The sequence below is a fragment of the Chelon labrosus genome (assembly GCF_963514085.1).
Source record: "Chelon labrosus genome assembly, chromosome: 6".
Taxonomy (NCBI): domain Eukaryota; kingdom Metazoa; phylum Chordata; class Actinopteri; order Mugiliformes; family Mugilidae; genus Chelon; species Chelon labrosus.
Genome location: NC_140342.1, coordinates 23202307 through 23218643, shown reverse-complemented (window position 1 = coordinate 23218643; position 16337 = coordinate 23202307). Strand labels below are relative to the sequence as shown.

The window sequence follows — 16337 nt, the reverse complement described above, 5'->3', positions numbered from 1 at the left end:
AAAGCATAGTTTTGTCATTTAAATGTAGATATAGGCAAGGGTGATCGGAGCTAACGCAACAAAGAGAGAGTACAGTACACTACAAACAAAGACAAATGCACAAATAAAAGACAAAATATCAAGAAATAAACTCTTTCGTGTGGTAACAGAGGAAGATATGGCATACACTGCAGAACAGAGACTAGAAATGAAACTAATCGTTTGCCTTGAAACAAAAAGGTTCTGCCGACAGTAACTGTGATGTGGTGGCGATATACCGAGGGTCTCTGTAAACATTCTCTGTTCTAGGCCTCTGATTCGGATTGGTCCGTGGCGACGCTGCCGTTCAGCTCGCCCAGTCCTGATTGCTCCTGGATGTCGGTCATCTCCCCGACGACGAAGGTCGGCTCGCCTCCTTTGCTGTTGGCCGAGCCGCCGTCCGGCTGCTTGGCCGCCGGGTTGGTCAGGGTGGGCTCCTCGTCCAGTCTGCTGGAGATGGACCAGTAGAGGTGAGCGTCCAGTCTGGCCGCGGCCAATGAGAGCTCTCGTGCGGAGCAGGAGGGCGTGTCCACCTAGTGGGGGGAGAGGTAGAAACGTGTGAGTTGACAGACGCTTAATACCTTTACTAATATGTGAAGAGATTTCATAGAAGATGGTCAGGTGTTTCTGGTCTTCATAACAATCATTCATGAATCCTAATAATTTGGTTGAGGGAAATATTGCGATAGCTGTCGGTACAGACAGTCACCTCGTGAGGCAGCTGGATTCTCATGAGGCTGCAGGATCACAGCTCAAGACAATCCATTCTACTTATAGCTTGTAGCTAAAACCACCGTGGTTCAACCTGTCAGCAACCTGTGAGAAACTACCGGCAGCTTCCAGTCTGGAAGAAAGCCCCAACAGTGACTTTTTGTCAGAGAAAGTTGGTGTGGAGCATAAAATGTAGAAACGGATGTAAAAAAAGTGGCCACCATGACAGCTCCTCAGAGGTGACGCCAAGTCAAGTAGAGCTCCCCCTGGTGGCTGGCTGCAGTATAGGTCATAAGCTCCACCTCTTCCATGTTAGTGGGCGGGACTTGGGCCAAACTAAAACACTGAAGTACACGTCAAATATATATATATTTTTTCAAAGATGGTTTCAGTCATTTTAGGTAGTTAATATAATGTTGATGTATGTTCTGAGAAGTTTGGTTTTAGTTATTTGAACGGGCTATAGAAACAGGATGACTAACCACTGCCATGACAACCACTCAAAACAACAACGGTGTACACTTTTAATGCACAAAATATGGCAAGAAAACATGCTAACTGCATAGCTATCTACACTAACTGCTTACTAGCTTTCAAAGGTCCTCAGACAGCAGTCAGGTAAACGTTCATCAACAGGTCACCTTCGTCCAGTACTTAATTTTTTCCTCAAATATCTGCAAAACTGGGTTGTCTGTCTCTCTGCGTTAGCCCTGCGACAGACTGGCGACCTGTCCATGGTGGACCCCGCCTCTCGTCCGATGTCAGCTGGGATAGGCTCCAGCTAGAATGAATCTGCAGAACTAATTCCATTCCCAACGGCCTCAGCTGTCTACTACCCCTCAGTATTAGCTTGTGCTAACATGCTAAACTAATAGGGTGATCACACCTCCTAAACATCAGCATGTCATGAGTGTAAATTCTTAATCCTACTATTAACTATGACTTCATCTATGGAACATGGTCAGGTGTCCTATAAACTCACGTATAAAAGTCAAATGGGAATCTGATCATTGTAAATTCAGGTTAAAATCACGTTTAACAACTTTTATGACATTTTACTGTGTTACTTTTTGTGCTTTGTTTTGTTTTTGTATGCTCCATTCCTGTTGGCTTCTGTTAATGAGCAGTGCAAAGAAGCTTAGTCCAAGTTCCTACATTTCCCAGCATGCCTTTCAGCAACCTCAAGAGATGTGTGAGAATTCAGCTGATGGTTACACACGTAGGTGGAGACAGGAATAGGGATAACAGAGAAGGATTTGTTCCAGTGTCCTCTCTCAGAGATCTTGCAGAAAAGTTTTCACACTCACTAACACTGAATCTAAACTTTGTGTGTCGATGTTTATTTAAATTATTTAAACGAATACTGAATGGCAAGTTGTGCCGCCAACCATGAATTATTATTATCATCCAGAAAATATTTGTGTGTGTGTCACCCCAGCCTTGGGAGGCGTTACCTCAAACGTGTGGTGAAAGGCCCCGTAGTCGATGTCGAAGAAGCCCTCTGCCAGGGACATCATCGGGCTGAACCTGTGACCCCACATCACCTCCTCCGTGAGGTAGGAGCTCCTCGCCTGGCACGTCATGCCTGCAAGAACAAACAAACAAACAAACCAGCGGCTGTGGAAACTCATTCATCTTGTGCCTGACAAATAAAACAGCGCTCGTTTGTGGCGAGAAATAATTAATTCAGCCGCTTAGTCACAGTTTTATCTGCACGATGTCGCGGTATGAATTTTGAGTTACGACTGTCAGCTTCTTCTTTGTAGCACAGCCCTCTGACTAAGGGAATCAATATTTGCAGTGGGCAGAGAGGCCACCTTTACCTCATGAATAGCTCTGATACATACAGATGAGTACTCGATCCTCGTAGAATGAATTTCACATAAGCGATATATGAGAAGTGGATAAAGGAAAACAGCCCGTCCAAACAGTTCAAGGGTTAGCTGCTATCCGGATACTTGTTTCTGTTTAAACTGTTTATTTTTTTAATTTTCAGTGAGTAAAATGGGCCACTTTAAAGGGGAACTACTGTTTTTTACAACCTGGACCTTATTTCTAGCATAAAATACGGTCGTTTACTCACCCATATAACTTTTGTGTCATTTGCACTCGTTTAGGAAGTAATTAGATCAGCGTATATCCATATAGTGGGAGTGAATGGGGCACCGAGACGCAGCCTCTAAATGACGCATTATCTACAGCGAAACTCGTTCATTTTGTCAATATTTATTATGACACGCTAGTGCTATTCCCCGTTGAATCCGGAGTTACCTGTTATCATCATCAAGGGGTCTGTAGATGGTCGGCTTGTTTACCTGTAAGCTAGCAGTTTTCGATGCCCCAGTCACTCCCGCTAAATGGATATACGCTGATCTAATTATCTCCTGAAGGAGTGCAAATGACACAAAAGTTATATGGGTGAGTAAATTACCATATTTTATGCTAGAAATAAGGTCCAGGTTGTAAAAAAACAGTAGTTCCCCTTTAACCCTACTGTAATCCTTAATATGTGTTCAAAACAGCTCTTTAGACAGCAGAAAGTCTCAATTATCAGCAACAAATTCACATTTAATACTTTTAGGTGATGATTAATCAAGAGTGAGTGAGCACAGTAAGGCTGTGTTCTTTGCTCCGGGGTAGACGTCTCTCTATTTTAGCTCCTCGCTTATAAAAACAGTCGCAGCGCAGTGCATAAAACCCCACATAATCACGACACACGCTTCCTGAAACAGCTTTCAAGACAAAAAAAAAAATGGCGTGCTCTGAACTCATCATCCTGGAAGAGGAGTTTTCATTCTCTAATGGACAGTTTTAGAAGCGCCGCTTTCTGTTAAAAACAGCGACGGTATTAGTGTCACATCGCGCCGCCGCACGCTTCGGCGAGATTAATTTTGCTAATGCTCGCTTCTGGTTGACGCAGCCAAACATGCATTTACAGCACCGCGGACAGTGGAACTTTACAGTCAAATTAAATTGCGGGGTATTATTCATCATACAATGTAACGCCGTTAAGTTTTTATGTTTTATAGCACCTTTATCACTTTACACCACAAAAAGCTCCGGCAGTAAATCAGGAGAAAATGTTGCTAATGGTATTGTTTGCTTAGCCTCATACATTTTAAATTAAAAGCAGCTGCAGGTCAATAAACATTTATTCTCCAGGAGTAATGTATTCATTTTCCTGCACGGTGTACAAAAATATCAGACTTTAGATTCTATTTGTCGCCTTTAAACAACATTAATCAAAGTTTCTCACCGGTTGCCTCCACCATCCCCTCTAAGATGACCACGATCTCAAAGTCCTCCTTCTCCAGCTGGGACTGCGACATGTCCCAGAAGGGCGAGTGAACGTCGATCTCGTGGGAAATCACCAGCGGCGAGACCAGGAAGAGGCGATCGTCGCCCGTCTCGAAGCCCACGCTGATGTCTGTCTGGTCCAGGGGGATGAACTCGCCTGGAGGAGAAGACAGGGACGGACAGTCGTCCACATCAGTAAGGATTAGGATCAGGTAGAGCCGTTCCACCGCGAAAAACGTTAAAGCAAAAAGTAAAGAGTAAATCGTCTCACCCTCCTGAGTCTGCTTGGACTTGATGAGCTTGGCCCTCATGTTGGCCCCGACGATGTGGGAGCTCCTTAGGTCGCCCACCCTGAACATGAGACAGAGCTTGTCGTCTCTCAGGGAGATGACGGCGTGCTTGGAGAACACCAGCGTCTCGGCTCGCTTGTTGGGCTGCGAGATCTTGACGAACATGCAGCCGACCTGGACGAAGAAGAGGAAGTGGAGAATAGCAGGGGGTTCATTTTAAGCGTACGGCATCTCGTGTCATTCTGTATTCTGAGTAATTAACACCTCAGGCCAAACAGCTTCCTGAACACATGAAGCGCTAAGCTCGCCATTTCTAGTTTTCGATATTTTAAACCGGCAGTGACACTTGAGTTAGCCTCCATTTTTAATGCATACTAAAACATCATGACTGTCAGTTGTTAACGTGGCATGTTTCCAGCTCGCGAACATGCATAAACATGATTCACCCTGGACGTCTGGTGTGTGTGTGTGAGCTCATCCCCATCAAAAGACTGCTTACTCTGTGCAAAAATAAAATGAACTTCATCAGCACTTTCAAAGTAAATCTTTCAGGAGGAATACCATCTGCACAGAACTGGTGTCATTTCGTTCATTCCTTTCTCAAGGCCCAAGAAAGACGTTTAATTCAGTTAAATCTCTGTTTAATCAAACACACTCAGGTCAAACTGTTTTATTTGCTAAAAGTAATTACACTGATTTTAACATCGGCTCAGAATCTGAAAACCAATTTATTGTGTTTTTTCTTTCCTTGTGTCAGATCCGCAAACAAAACGAATAATATTATTTTATTTGAATGAGTAAATAATACTAAGTATAGAAACTTTTGCGTGACATGAATTTCAAGTTAACTGGGCAAAATCATCATACACCATTCATGCATAACAATATGACCACCTTCCTAATATTGTGTAGGGTCTCCCTTGTGCCTCCAAAACAGCTGTGACTCATTAAAGAATGGACATGGACCTTCTGAGGGTGTCCTGTGGTGTCTGGTAACACAATGTTGTTAGTGGGGGGGCCTTTGAGGGGAGGGGCCTCTGTTTATCGTCCCACAGATACTTGATCAGTTTGGGATCTAGTGAATTTGGAGGCCAGGTCAACACCTTGTGCTGTTCTTCATGTTTTTTTAGTTGTTCCTAAAGTGTTTTTGTGTGTGTGCCTGTGTCAGGCTGCATCCTGCTGGGGATGGCTGCTGCCATCAAGGAGTGTCATTGCTATGGGGTGGGGGTGCCTGGTCTGGTCTAGGTGGGTGCTACATGTCTAAGTAACATCCACACCAATGAAGGCCAGGTCCAAAAGTTTCCCAGCAGAACACTGAATTGTTACAAGATGGTCAATGTTATTCACGTCTACTGTCAGTGGTCATAATGTTGTGGCTGATCTGTGTATACAGGTGTTTCCAGTAATCATATGATTCATAATATTTAATTTATCTGAGCTTTAATGTCTATATTTCTTCTCCAAAATCATCATAACCGTCTTTCTAGTGATTTTTAAATCTAATTTCCCCTGGCGCTCACCATGAAGGCGTTGACCATTGATCCCAGTATTGCTTGTAGCAGCAGCAGCATGGTGCCCACTGGACACTGGTCGGTGATGACGCGGTGGCCGTAGCCAATGGTGGTCTCCGTCTCGATCGAGAAGAGGAAGGCCGAGATGAAACCGTTGACATTGTTGACGCACGGCGTCCACGTCTCATCCTCCAGATGGTCCAGATCACCCCTTGGGAAGAAAAGGGGGGGAGGACATGTGAGAGGGAGAAGAGAGGAGGGGAGAGGGGGAGGCGGTAGGTGACAAAGTGGGTGTCGGGAGGGAAAAATAGACAAGAGAGTGAGAAGATTTATATTTTTAGACCCGAGGTGCGGAAATATATAGATGACGGCTCATCTCTCTCCTTTTAAATGTGCCACCTCCTTTCAGCCAGTAATGAATAGGAGTAATCCTGTTCACCAGATTTAACCGGGGGGATTAACGTAACGTTTGCGCTGCCACTTTTTCTCCATCCTGCTTAAAAAAAATGAAACTACCTTTCATCGTTTTTCATCGCACACACAACATCTGCTGGAATTTCTTCAGTCCTGCGCCAGAAACAACTTCCTTTCAAACAACGCAGGCTGATGTTCCTAATTTAACACAGATCCAGCCACAGGGGGAGGGCTAATTAATGAAAGTGGTGTTAAGTAATTTATATAATCTATTACTTTTATTGACCTGTGTTGGTGACCAGGGAATTGCGGCAACACCGACAGCTCTCTGGCACGCATTAAAACGGCCTGTAATGGATATAAAAAGGTCGCAGCTTTACGAGAGGAATACGTTAGCTAATTAAAGCGGGGGATCCATCGAGTAGACGCGTCTAGCGAAGGGGTGGCGCGTCGTGATGATATACGGCGTAATAATAATAATAATACTGCTTTGTCATCTGCTTTTTTTCTTTTCTTTTTTTTTTTTGGCTGAAAAGCCTCGGTTGCAAAAATGTCTAAAACGCCTGATGATCTCATTAAAGTAATAATCTGACATCTGGGAATTATGAGGGTTTGATGAGAGGATCGATTCACAAGCTGTCTGCTGAGTGTGATTCTATAGCTATTAGATGGGTAGCTTAGCTTAGCACAAAGAAGCAAGCCCCTTCTAAAACTCATCAATTACCAGACTGTGCTTGTATACCGATCAGACATAACATTATGACCACCTTCTTAATATTGTGTAGGTCTCCCTTGTGCCTCCAGAACAGTTGTGACTCATCAGAGAATGGACATGGACCTTCTGAGGGTCTCCTGTGGTGTCCTATGGGTTGAGGGGAGAGTCCTCTGTGGATCATCCCACAGATACTTGATCAGTTTGGGATCTAGTGAATTTGGAGGCCAGGTCAACACCTTGTGCTGTTCTTCATGTTTTTTAAGTTGCTCCTAAACCAATATTGTTGCTGCCATCAAGGAGTGTCATTGCTATGGGGTGGGGGTGCCTTGTCTGGTCTAGGTGGGTGCTACATGTCTAAGTAACATCCACATGAATGAATGCCAGGTCCAGAAGCTTCCCAGCAGAACACTGAACTGTCACAAGATTGTCAATGTTCTTTACTTAGCATCTTGTTGGACGTACAGACATGTGGGTGAATAAGAGTATTTTCGGTCACACGTACTGTCGCTGGGATTTCTAACGAGATGTGTTCAGTCTCAATGTAGCTTTGCAGCCTCCTCCGTGGCTCAGCGTCAAAGAGATCCAGACCAATAAATGTCTGTGACTTGCTCAATCAGGAGTCTTACCTACAGTAGGCTATGAGGTACCAGATGGCCCCGAAGAAGAGCCATGTGACGGCGTAGGCCATGACGAAGACGAAGAGCGAGCAGCGCCAGTTGAGGTCCACCAGCGTGGTGAAGATGTCCGTCAGGTAGCGATACGTCTCCCGCATGTTACCGTGCTGCACGTTGCAGCGACCGTTCTTCTCGACGTAGCGCTGTCTCTTACGCCGAGCCCGGGCTGGTGAAGGAACCGAGGGGGACATCGAAGATACAAAGGAGAAGACTGTTAGATAGAAATATGTAAGGCTTGTAGGAAAGCCTCATTTTTGTGACTTCCTTAGCATGAAACAGCGGTCTCATAACCCCATTTCCAAGAAACGCTTTCAGAAGCCTTAGAAAACACAAAGCAAGGGCGGGCTTTCTAAATTTCTGAAAGGTTTTCCCGTTTCAAGCTACAACAGACAGAGGATGGGAGATGAACAAAGGCTGGGAGAGATTTGAGGATAAACACGGGGAGGTGTCAAGGGACGAAGCTACTCGGAGAGCTGCAGTTTCTCTCAGAGGAAAGCCTGGCTGGTGAAGAAGGGAAAACTGAAATAGGAACAGACAGGTGAGGAAAAGAAAGCAAGACGAAGTGCGACGGGACAACGTCATCAAACACTCGGAGAGAGACGGAAAGCTAAAAGATCGGACTTAAGTAACCTTTTCTCTGGTGACTTTCCTGCTATGCGTGAATATTTCTTTCGGCAAGCCGACGACTCTGGAAGTCCTTTGAGTTTTCTTAGACAACTGGACTTGTGGATTTTCTTGAAGACGTTTCATCCAAGTGTCTTCTTCAGTTCTGAAAGGCTGGTAGGGAGTAGGCTGACATGACTGTGGTCTGTTATCGACGAGATATTTACCTGTAGTTGAAGGAAACAGTTTGATTCCAGTCTCAAAGTGTGAAACATTTTGGGGACAGACGTTCAGACTGTGTTATAGACTGATGGCAGATTACATCTCGGTCCACCTCCCCACGATCAAAGAAGGGGTTTTCCAGTTTGACATAGATGTCTTCCTTTACTCCTCTTTCCAACCATCCGTCTTCTCTGGCTAAAATGTGGACGTTGTTGTCTCCAGAGGAGTGTTTCCTTCGTCCACCAGGGTGCAGGTGGACCTCTGAATCGTCTCCTGACGTGCTGGTTCTCCTGCTGTTGAGCCATCTGTGTCAAACTGGAAAAGCACTGAGATAATCTGTCTCCAAAACGTTTCACACCTTGAGACTGGAGTCTTGGGCTGATGATGGGTCGTTAACAGTTTCCTCCGACGACAAGTATCTATCTGGTCGTTAACAGACCTGAGTCCAGTGGGTTTTAGGTGAGCATCACCCACAGATGTTCCTGTTTAAACCCCAGATCTCCACCAGTCTTTTAGAAGTGAAGAATCTACTCGGATCTCCAAGCCCAGTTGTGTTTGTTTTCAGCTTTTTTGGAGGGTGGTGTTTTAGTATTCACACAAAAAAAAAACACAGATCTCCAAACACATCTCATCGCGGTTCTTTAATTAACTGTGTTTTTAGGTTTTAGGCTTCAGACGGGGTGGCTGAACTTTCGGAAAAACAATATTTGCGAGACGGTTGAAATCGCCGAGGGGTGAAGAGCTGCAGCGGCGTCCAAATTAGAGAAGCCTCTACTACAGCAAGATACATGGGGAGGAGAAGGAGGCGCAGTCAATGTGGATGTAGAGCGAATGTTGATCTAGAGTGAGTCAACAGTTCGACGTCTTTGGTGAAGTTAAACAACAACAGACAACATTCAGTCAAGGAAACAAAACTTCCATCAAAGACAAGAAGGGACACTCACGCCACCCGAATCGTCCCCTCTCCTTCTCCGGCTTCTCCTGGGTCTTCTTCCTGTGCTGGTTGGCGTTGGCCTCCCGTTCGGCCAGCTTGTCCTGGAACGACCTGCTGACCTTGGCCGACGGCGGCGGGGAAGGCGTCGTCTCCGTGGTGACGACGTGGCCCAGCTCCTCGGACAGGCTGAAGACTTCCGTGGGGACCGCGGCCTTGGTGGCCTCCTCCGCTCCTTCCCCTTCCCCCTTCTCCTCCACGGGGAGAGAGAGGGAGTCGGGACGGGAGGGGAAGACAGAGTTCTCCAGCGCCATGGCTTTGCTTAAAAATATATATTTATGTGTGTGTGTGTGTGTGTTTGTGTGTGAGGCGTAATTTGTGCGTTATTGATATCCTCCCTATGGCAGACTCTGTCCAGTGGCTATTGATTGGACCATTTGTTTGCTTGACTGAAGCCTGGAATAAAGGAGAAGAGCACAATGATAAAACGAGTCCACCGCATGGATTAGCTGCTTCGCTGTCACGGTAATTCACTGACGAATGATCGCTTTAAAGGAGATGGGAGCTTCATTTAATACACTTGGACGTGCGTGCTATTTTGTACTTTAAGGGCATGCAGTTCACCTCTTGTCCTCGTGATTTGACACAAAGCACGGAGGAAAATAAAAACATTTCAGGGTTTGTCTTACACGGTTTTTAAACTCAACACAAGACGCATTCTTTGAAAGACATCCTAATCCTTGAGAACAACGTGACATGTGGACATTACAGCCACTTTAGCTGTTTCATACAATGCCTTGGGGTATGTGTGTGTGTGTGTGTGTGGCCCATGCATGTGCGCTTGTGTTGTGTAAGTGTACTTACTGCTATTTTAAATGTGTTGGATTCACAGCTTATATATAAAAATATGGGAGATTTCTTACATAATGAGGAGAAGAGTTAAATATGCATATTGCCACAGTGAGACACGTCCCTGGCATATTTGCCCAGTAAAATGGTGTCCTCTAGCTGTATAGCCTCGGCGATGGTGATGCGCGTCCATTTGGACACAATTGGGCGAATGGACGCAAGAGGAGACTGATGGTGACAATCAAGATGACGCACTACGCCTGATGGATGGATCAGAAATAGCCTCTCTGTTGAAGGGTGACTGTGAGTCAGCCAATAGAAAGCAAACGACCAGGCTTAATGGCAGAATGAACCAGATCCTACCTGCTCAGTGAGGCAACTTGTAGACGTGTAAGACGCGGATCGGGCAGATGTTTTATCATGGGAAGAATCCGGTCCAAGGACGAGGAGCCGGGGTCGGTAGAAATGACTCGATGACACCCATTTCTGGTGTTTACCCGCGACGCAGCAGCAGCATCAGTCCACTCCTGTTCGCTTTACCAGGAAAAAAAAAAACAAAAAGAAAAAGAAAAGACCACCTCGATCCGACCACTCACAGTAAATCCACGGCGATCAGCCCACTCGCTGCAGAATTAAGCAACAATTCAGGCTCAGCCATTGGGGCTGGCTGTAGAACATGTGTTTCGGGGCAGTGGTCGTGCGAAATGGTGGCGACAGGATAACCCGGCAGCGCGGAGAGCTCCATCATCTGTGCATCTTGACGGAGTCAGGTGTGGAGCCTGTGAGCGGCGGAGGATGCTGTCATCAGCCCAGCCCCTATCAACCCTGCCTGCTCCTCATTTCCACAACAGAGGGGACAGTCGTGTCCCTCCTCTCCGCTGGCTGCCAGACCCCCTCTCAGCTGTCTGCACGGCTCAGGGACGAGGAAGGCCTTTTGTGATCCACCTTATAATAAAATCACATCAACACCTCATGCTTTAAAGAGCTGCAGCTATAATACAGAGCAGTTTGAGTTATTAAAAAAAATAATAATAATGTAATGTTGATGCAGTTTAACAGGAAAAATAGTGTGTGTGTTTATTTTTTTACTTTTGTGCAAGGAAATTTTACAATTACACTCCTTGAAACACGTTACAATTATTATAAATATATAATTAACTTTTTTTTTAAAGTCTTAAAGTCACACGTACATCGTCTTAATCAATTTTATCAGTAAGTTTATTATATAATTAGCCTTATTCATTATTTTTTTATTACACTATTCGGCCGCCGGCCTCTAGGTGGCGGTATATGTGTCCACTGAAGCCGGTGATCAATCCTCCTTTTCCAAGATGTCGGTGTACGGGCCAGTGGTGAAAATTCACCCCGTCGTTCTCGCTTCTATCTGCGACTCTTACGAGCGAAGAAATGAGGGAGCAAGTCGTGTGATTGGGACCCTCCTGGGTAAAGCAGAAAAAACATGACTTATTAGTCGCTCCGTTTGTTTGGACTGATTTGTTATGAAACAGGTGATGGATAGCCGGCTAGTAGCTTCGATGCTAACGCATGCTGGCTTGGTTGAGGTTGAACCCAGTAGCTACATCTACATCTGCCTAGCATTAGCGGGCTAAACTGCTAGCATTAGCTACCGTTGGCTAACCAAAATGCTAGCGTTTTCTACCGTTGGCTAACCAAAATGCTAGCGTTTTCTACCGTTGGCTAACCAAAAGGCTAGCGTTTTCTACCGTTGGCTAACCAAAAGGCTAGCGTTTTCTACCGTTGGCTAACCAAAAGGCTAGCGTTATCTACCGTTAGCTAACCAAACATCATTAGCTACGCTTAGATAGCTAGCTAAACTGCTAGCATTAGCTTCCGTTAGCTAGCATTATCGACCGTTGGCTAGTCAAACAGCTAGCGTTAGCCGCCGTTCGCTAGCCAAAACAGCCAGCGGCATCACTTGTAACAGCTGTTTGTTCGTTCATATTGTCATGTAACATTAAATACCGACCATCTCTCAAGTCATTTTTTATTTTTATGGTGATTTTGGTGCGGCAAAATCCGACTTAAATGCATTTAGGAACGAACGTTGTTAGCTTTGACATCCGCTAATGTTGTTGGCTCGTCATGAATTTCGCCTCTTGTGTGTTGCTAGCTCTCTAAATAACATGGCTAATTTTTGACGTTTGTTCCTCAGGTACCATTGACAAGCACTCCATTGAGGTCACCAACTGTTTCTCTGTCCCTCACAATGAGTCAGAAGATGAGGTATGTTGTTTTAAAACTATAAACTTGTTCATTCACAGTGTGATGCTAACTCAGTGATCGAGTGGCGACTGAACTTAAACTTGTGTGACATCTGCAGTAAGGATATTTTATCTTAGCGTCACTATACAATCGTGGCACTTTATAAGCATAAAATATAAACAAGATGTAAAATACCAAAATATAAATAACTGAAGTCTTGGTGTTGTTGCCACTTTGTCAGATACTCAAATTTGATGTCTATTTGAACTACACATCTTGTTTATTCTTGGAGATAGTACCTTTAACATTTTAAAAATCACTACTGAACAATGATTTAGTTCTGTAGAATATTTTGTGTGCACTGTCCTTTAAACTGCATGCTGCTGCAACACTGCAAATCTTCCCACTGTGGCATAAATAAAGGATTATTTTATCCTAACTTATACAGTAGAGGTGTAGAGATAGAGACAGAGATATGGCCATGTGTCAAATGTCTCCTCTTTTACTTCAGGTTGCTGTGGACATGGAGTTTGCCAAGAACATGTATGAGCTTCACAAGAGGGTGTCACCCACAGAGGTCATCATCGGATGGTGCGTGAATTTATCATACTTGCCATTTAAATTTTTTAATTTTTTTTTTGGTGGTGGTGTGGGGTAAAAACATTGTTCTTTAACGCCGACATCTTTTCCCACAGGTATGCCACAGGCTTTGACATCACAGAACACTCAGTGCTCATCCACGAGTACTACAGCCGTGAGGCCACCAACCCCATCCACCTGACCGTGGACAGCGCCCTGCAGAGCGGCAAAATGAACATCCGCGCCTACGTCAGGTTGGCTGATGTTTTTCTCAGCGACTCTCTTGTTTCTGTCGTCAATTACAGACTCAGTGTTTTTATGGATTCATTTGTCTCCTACCACAGTGCGCAGATGGGTGTGCCAGGAAAGACTGTTGGTGTGATGTTCACCCCGCTGACTGTCAAGTATGTCTACTACGACACCGAGAGGATAGGAGGTAAGAGTATAAAGAATAAATGAAAACAACAGTTTGAAAATCTGAAGAATGTTAATAAAAAAAGAGCTGGACAGTGCTACTGATTTCCTGAATGGATTCCGATTTACAAGGTGCCAATTCGATTTGTTCTAGTATCAACTCACTAAGAGATTTCAGTTCCAAAAAACAATTTGACTGATCCAGCTTTCTGGTCTGATGGTGCTCTCTCTGGGCCTTCTTGTCTTGCCAGTTTTGTTGAGACTACTATGAGATCTCCCAACGAGAGGATGCAGGAAATTACGTGTATTTCAGTAAAAATGATCCAAGGGTTTTATGAAACAATGTCAAGGGAAAGTAAACTATAGACAGTAAAACACAAACCCTCTTCTGTTTCAGTGGACCTTCTACAGAGGACTCGTGTGTCTCCCAATCGTACCAAGGGTCTGACCTCTGACCTGTCCCAGGTGGCTGGCTCTGCAGCAAGGGTTCAGGACATGTTGACCACTGTGCTTGCATACATTGAGGATGTGGTGGTGAGTATTAAGCCTAGTTTATACTGTATTTCCTTCAGTAAAATCTGGGTCACAGATTGTTAGCTTTTAACAAGATAAATAGGAACAGTTCAGACTGAGGATTTGTAGTGAAATACACATGAAAATGACAGTATGTATTATATTTATCAGCTGGGGAAAAATATAAATACAGAGTTTGTAATAACATTAAAAAGAAGAAATGTAGTACGTGATTAAAAAAAAAAAAAAAAAAAAGCAACGACCTCTGCTCAATTTAAAGTTTTATCAGTCGGTTGTCTTTCAAGAGATTATTTTTGAATTTTCGCAAATGCTAAATGCTGTTGGGTCTGTCTCAGTCTGGCAAGGTGACGGCAGATAACAGCGTGGGCCGTTTCCTGATGGACCTGGTCAACAAGGTGCCCACCATCCCAGCCGAGGACTTTGAGAACATGCTCAATTCCAACATCAATGTAAGTTCTCCTCAGAGGTTACCCAGCAGTCACCGCTCTCCGGGCTCCTCTTGTCTCATAATCACGTTACTCGTCTTTAAATTTAAATCCTTTTTTTGTTGTTGCAGGACCTGTTGATGGTGACCTACCTGTCTAATCTCACCCAAGCGCAGATTGCTCTAAATGAGAAGCTGGTGGTGCTGTGAGCGGATTTCTTTGAAGTGATTCATATTTAATTTTTGTACCTTTTTTTTTTTTTTTTTTTTTTTGACTGAGATAAATAAAGACGTTAAACAGTTATACGGTGTTCATTCCCCCTCAGGTTTCAGTTTCAGGTGTCATGAAATGCAATTTCTCTAGGTGAACAATACATGCGCATTTTGAATTTCTGTTCCTTAGCTGCTTGTTAAGACGGCTCACATTTGCTTAAGATGCTTAATACTATTTGGTTCTCTCATTATGAAAGTATTTGCAAATAATTTTCTCAGATTATCAATGGAACTCATTTTCACTTTAATGTTTCTAGTCTAGCTGATTTCCAATCGTCTTAATTTACGTGTGACAGATGTTATGACACTCGAGACACAGAATTAAGCGGTAAAACTTGATTTTATTGCAAGACTACATTAATATACATTCAAATCAAAAGCAGAAGTGAATCATGTTGCAAACCCCTCCCCATGCCCGGCCTGAGTTACATGTGAAGCATAGTGCAAAGAGTGGGCATGAAAAAGTCACACAGATCACGGTCTGTCGGGGTGATTAATCAATCTACAGTAACCGGGTGTAAGCTGATGAATGCTCTGTTATTGCTCAGTTGTTGCAGAGTGACACTGGGGTCATCACGGTTTAGTTTCTGAGCCGGCTCCCTTCTCAGCTTTGCTCCGCGGGTTCAGCATCTTCTCCACGGCGGCGTAGCCCTGCACGGCGGTGTCGTACACGGAGTCTCCGGTTGACTTTGCGATGGCTGCAGCCTTCTCCGGGTAGTACATGGAGGCGCAGACGGTCATCAGGCCCGCCGGGTACACGAGCTTCTTAAACCTGGAGCCTCTGGCCAGAAATAGTCCCACGACTCCGGTGAAGCCGATGATTCCCGCCCGGGGGTAGAAGTCCTTCGGGGGGCTCTTCAAGTAGACGTAAGCGTCGCTCCCAAACTGGACGACACTTTGAACTTGGGGTTTAATTTTGTCATATGTGTCCCGGCACCGAGCGGTGTACGGCTCCACTGACTTCCGGAGGGTGGCGACACTGTCCTCCAGCTGACCCGCTTCGGGCTCCACGTACCGGTACGTGTTCTGCTGAGGAGGAGCGGTGTACAGAGACAGCTCGTCCAGGTTTAACGGGGCCGTGACCTCTTTTTCCCCGTCACCGGTGGCAGCAGAGACGGTGAACGGCAACAAACTCAGCGCTCCCGGCATGGCACTACCGCTCACCTTCAACATGATCCCTCTGGGCCATGCATGCAGTACGGAGTCCGCACAGGGACATAACTTACGACGCCGCCTTTCAGATGTCTGACAAAGCGCTTTTCATTTCACCGGAAAACGCAGGAATATACTGCGGTTATTTTATATATTAGTATTAGTATTATTATTTATTTTACAGGCACTTACCTAAAGTGTTAGCTGAAAAATGTTATACGCAGATAAAACGTTTTCTTCATTATTATTTCTCCAAAGTATTTATACACCTATGTTAAATTAAAAAAAATATATATATAATTTTCATAAATTCGTTGTGTTTTTTTAAAGATTAAAAAATATATAATAAATAATGTAAAGCTGCTGCAATTTTATAAATATGTTCGACGCATAGGTTTGACGTCACTGGTTGTCATGGCAGACTGAGAGCCTGGTCGTCTCCTTGGAAACGGAAAGCGTCAACAGTAACGGTCCAAATGCGATGTTAGCAAAAGATGCTAATT

General features: G+C 44.6%; 3 protein-coding genes across 3 annotated transcripts; 1 reads left to right on the top strand and 2 right to left on the bottom strand.

Moving 5' to 3' along the window:
• Positions 1-284: 284 nt before the first annotated feature.
• kcnj9 (potassium inwardly rectifying channel subfamily J member 9) lies at positions 285-9700 on the bottom strand (the record flags this gene model as incomplete). Its single annotated transcript, XM_084547382.1, has 7 exons — positions 285-551; positions 2184-2314; positions 3986-4183; positions 4298-4490; positions 5837-6038; positions 7583-7796; positions 9400-9700. 7 exons carry the CDS (start codon positions 9698-9700, stop codon positions 285-287), a joined length of 1506 nt encoding a protein of 501 aa, XP_084403508.1.
• A 1827-nt stretch (positions 9701-11527) lies between these two features.
• eif3f (eukaryotic translation initiation factor 3, subunit F) lies at positions 11528-14711 on the top strand. The gene is made up of 8 exons (XM_084546836.1): positions 11528-11678; positions 12409-12479; positions 12970-13049; positions 13154-13291; positions 13382-13473; positions 13849-13985; positions 14321-14434; positions 14542-14711. The coding sequence occupies exons 1-8, from the start codon at positions 11567-11569 to the stop codon at positions 14617-14619; spliced, it is 822 nt and encodes a 273-aa protein (XP_084402962.1). The 5' UTR covers positions 11528-11566; the 3' UTR covers positions 14620-14711.
• A 305-nt stretch (positions 14712-15016) lies between these two features.
• LOC311488843 (MICOS complex subunit MIC26-like) lies at positions 15017-16026 on the bottom strand. Its single transcript, XM_084545700.1, has one exon. The coding sequence runs from the start codon at positions 15853-15855 to the stop codon at positions 15256-15258; it is 600 nt and encodes a 199-aa protein (XP_084401826.1). The 5' UTR covers positions 15856-16026; the 3' UTR covers positions 15017-15255.
• Positions 16027-16337: the final 311 nt, after the last annotated feature.